This window comes from Nematolebias whitei, chromosome 2 (genome assembly GCF_014905685.2).
Source record: "Nematolebias whitei isolate Nwh7 chromosome 2, NemWhi1, whole genome shotgun sequence".
NCBI classification, from domain to species: domain Eukaryota; kingdom Metazoa; phylum Chordata; class Actinopteri; order Cyprinodontiformes; family Rivulidae; genus Nematolebias; species Nematolebias whitei.
This window is the reverse complement of record NC_056499.1, coordinates 14,539,882-14,543,304: the sequence shown is the minus strand read 5'-3', so window position 1 is coordinate 14,543,304 and position 3,423 is coordinate 14,539,882. Positions and strand designations below refer to the sequence as shown.

General features: G+C 36.3%; 1 protein-coding gene across 1 annotated transcript in view; it reads left to right on the top strand.

Moving 5' to 3' along the window:
• Nucleotides 1-226: 226 nt before the first annotated feature.
• LOC119425728 (polypeptide N-acetylgalactosaminyltransferase 2-like) overlaps nt 227-3,423 on the top strand; it is a 4,334-nt gene continuing 1,137 nt past the window's right edge. The window contains exons 1-3 of the mRNA XM_037693275.1: nt 227-294; nt 2,384-2,476; nt 3,055-3,138. Of these exons, the coding sequence (XP_037549203.1) occupies nt 227-294; nt 2,384-2,476; nt 3,055-3,138 (245 nt within the window). The remainder of the gene's footprint in view (nt 295-2,383; nt 2,477-3,054; nt 3,139-3,423) is intronic.

Sequence of the window (3,423 nt, the reverse complement as noted above, 5' to 3'; positions counted from 1 at the left end):
CACCATATTTCTTCTTGGCAACTTGTCCTAAAGTTATTCCAAATAATTTCTGGTGGATTTGAAAGAATGATCCCACTTTAAGGCTGGATGTTGGTTAAACGAATTAGCTTAAGCCAATCATCATTATTTTCTCTAATTTCATTTAAACATTTGCAGAAAAAACTGCTGAAACTTGCCATTTCTCTTTATTGTGGTTATAAAAAGCAATGACTTTACATTTTGCATTATGTTTGGTCAAAGCTTCAAGGAGCCGCAGACCAAGGACTTTGGCCACATGTGGCCCAAGAGCCACAGGTTGCAGAACCCTGGTTTAGAGTTTAGCAACATTGTTCAGGGTATGAATCCCCACTGATAAACGAAGGACTACTCTACATATTCCAAAATATTAATTTGTTTCCTCCTTTTCAATTAGCTGGCAGCTGTGTGTAATTTTACCCAGTCTTTTTACAGATAATGTGTATTTTAGAAACCAGCAAAGAGAGAAAACATCCATGTTGTTGTACTTGTGTGGAGTCACGTCTGGTTTGTAGGTAGTTATTTAACGTGGCTCCTTCAGACGGTCCTGATTGGATGTAAATGAATCCTGAACACACACCTGTCTGCTTCGCTGTGCACTTGCAGGATTTGAACATTTCAGCAGACTTCATATGATGCTATTAAAATTCTCAGAAGAGCTTTTAGGTTAAAGCACGTTTTATTTTCAATTTAGCTTATTTATGGGAAAAAAGTCAAGCAGCACCTAATCTATTATATTGAATATTTAAGTCCTCTCAGAAATATTTAGCTAATTTGCCTCAAGTCCTTTTTAGTGAATCAGTAAGACTGTGGCTATCCAAACCTGCATAAATAAGTTTTACAGAGCTATTGTAGCTGAATTAATAAAAAAAATAAAACGATGGCAACTAAATCTAGAGTCTTATTTTGTATGCTTTAGGCTTTTTTTTTTTTTTTAATAAAGGTCACACATGACATGCAACATAATCATTCGAGTTAATTAAAGAGTAATGGATACACAGAAATGAATCTGTTCTTCAGGGATGAGCTATAACATCTGGAAATGAGCCCGCTCTTCGTCGTTATTAGGAACATACACGTGTATCAACAAACGTATCGCAGGGGATCTGAAAACGCTGGTGTTTCCTTTTTGTTCTGCAGTGATATGTGTAGAATATTTTTTTGAATATTTAATTTATACAGTAAGGTTGAATGACTGATCTTAAAAATAAATAAAAAAAAACTAGAAAAATGACTTTGTAGTTCTCACAGCTGCTCAACTAAAACGATGCATCAGAATGTCCAAATTAGCCTCACGTCACACCGAGCAAGCGCCTTTGTTTAGCTGGGGTTTTTTTTGTTTTGTTTATTATATAATTTTTTTCTAAACTATAAAGAAAATTATTGAGAAATCTTGAGCCTAATAAAACAAAAAACGTAAACTTTGTAGGAAATAGCGAAGGGTACATTCCCAGGTCAGAGTTCAGAATGAGAGGCTCCTTTCTCTCAGTGCTGTAAGAAGCTTCAGGTTCCCGACAGTGGTTCTGCTGGTGCCTCGGGGGAGCTACAAGACGAGATCCGTTTTGTTTGCCTAGATGACTTTATAATATTTCTGGAGGGATCTGCTTTGCCAGCACAGCCAAGTTACAATGGGCTTTTTGAGACTGGGCCAAGTTGCACTGAATGTGAAGAGAAGCAGCTAAATAAAGTTCAGACAGGCAGGGTTTGTTCTGCTGTAGTGCAGGTGGATCATCACTATTTGTGCAGAGTGCACGGAGGTTGCACATTGCACATAATTGCACATGCTTAAGTTCTCTAGAGTTAACTTTATTTGTTAAATTTGAACAAAAATGTTGCAGAATGTGAGTGTTGTTGGGAAATATTTGGAGTTACGTTAGCGCTACTCTCACTATAAACACAGATTTTCACTGCAGCAGTTTACTTTTTTTTTTTCCCCCTGAGTAAGAAAGGAAACATGCTGCGCCAAAGTGTTTTAGCAGAAGGAACTGACGGCAAGCACAGTGACACTTAAAAAGCAGATTCCTTTTTGTACCTTAGCTGAGCTCAAATTTAGAGAGAACTTCTGATCTTGTAGCTTTTGTTTTGGAGATTTTAGCTGCAAGTGTTTAAAGATATCAACAGCATCAGACTTAAATTCCCTTAAGCAGAAATAATATAAGTAAAACGTTAGTATTTTTACTTTGACTTCACCTGACAGTAGTTTTTAATGTTATGCCTGTAGATAAATACTGTACTTTAACGGCTTTAAGTCTGCTGACACCTTCAGCTGCTGTGCAGACAATCAGTACCATGTGTATTAAAAGTAGAACCCTACTCGGACAGATCAGATCACCTCACATTATTTTTCCTGTTCTCTGTCCTCTCCCAGGAACACAAGGAGAGCTGCAGAGGTGTGGATGGACGAGTATAAGAACTTCTACTACGCTGCTGTCCCCTCAGCGAGAAATGTCCCTTATGGAAAGTAAGTACTGTGAGCCATTAGCATCACATGGAATTAAACATAAGAAAATTACCTGTAATGTTGAACAATGTCATTTTCCCTTTCTATTTCTGTTGCCCAAAATATTAAGAGGATATTTATAGGGATTAAGATGAAATTGTGATGTCAAACTAAACTGTAAAATCAGACTCTTTAATCTAAATTCGAAATGATACAGATTAGATTTTTCTTTATTTTTTGCCAATGACTGACTTTTTGATCACCTGATGTTTGCATCACCAGCAAGTAAAAGCTGTACTTCTTGCTTCCTTTTTCCATTTTTTTTTTTACCTCTTCTCCCGGTCACACAGTTTCACACAGCGCTCTAATGATAAAACTGCTTATTATGTGGCCTTGTGTTAACATACTTGGCACATCCTTCATGAGAGTGAGTCAAAACAGTTATTTTCTCTAATGGATAACCTTTGAGCCTTTACTTTCTGCCCCAACTAAAACCACTGACTCAGACGGTAATTGAATTAAAAAGAGAGACGTGTATATATATAAAAAAACTAACTGTAGTGATAAACCTTATAATGTGCTTGCTCGCTCTCTCTCAGTATTCAGAGTCGTTTGGAGATGAAAAAGAAATTAGGCTGTAAACCGTTCAAATGGTACCTGGAGAACGTCTACCCTGAACTGAGGTAAGAACATAAGGACTCTCTTGACTAATATTATATTACACAGTATTACATGAAAGAAAATATAATGAATAAATGGCTTACAGCTCAGACTTTAGTAATGGTTTCAAAGTGAACTTGTAGATTTATCGTTTTGTTTTTATAATAAATATTCTCATTAGACTTGAGATGACTCTAATGCTTAACCAGTAGTGAGTATTACAGTGTTTATAATATGTATATGTGTATAAATGTGTATGTGTATACACACACATACACAATCACCATATCTGGTTAGAATTGTGCTGC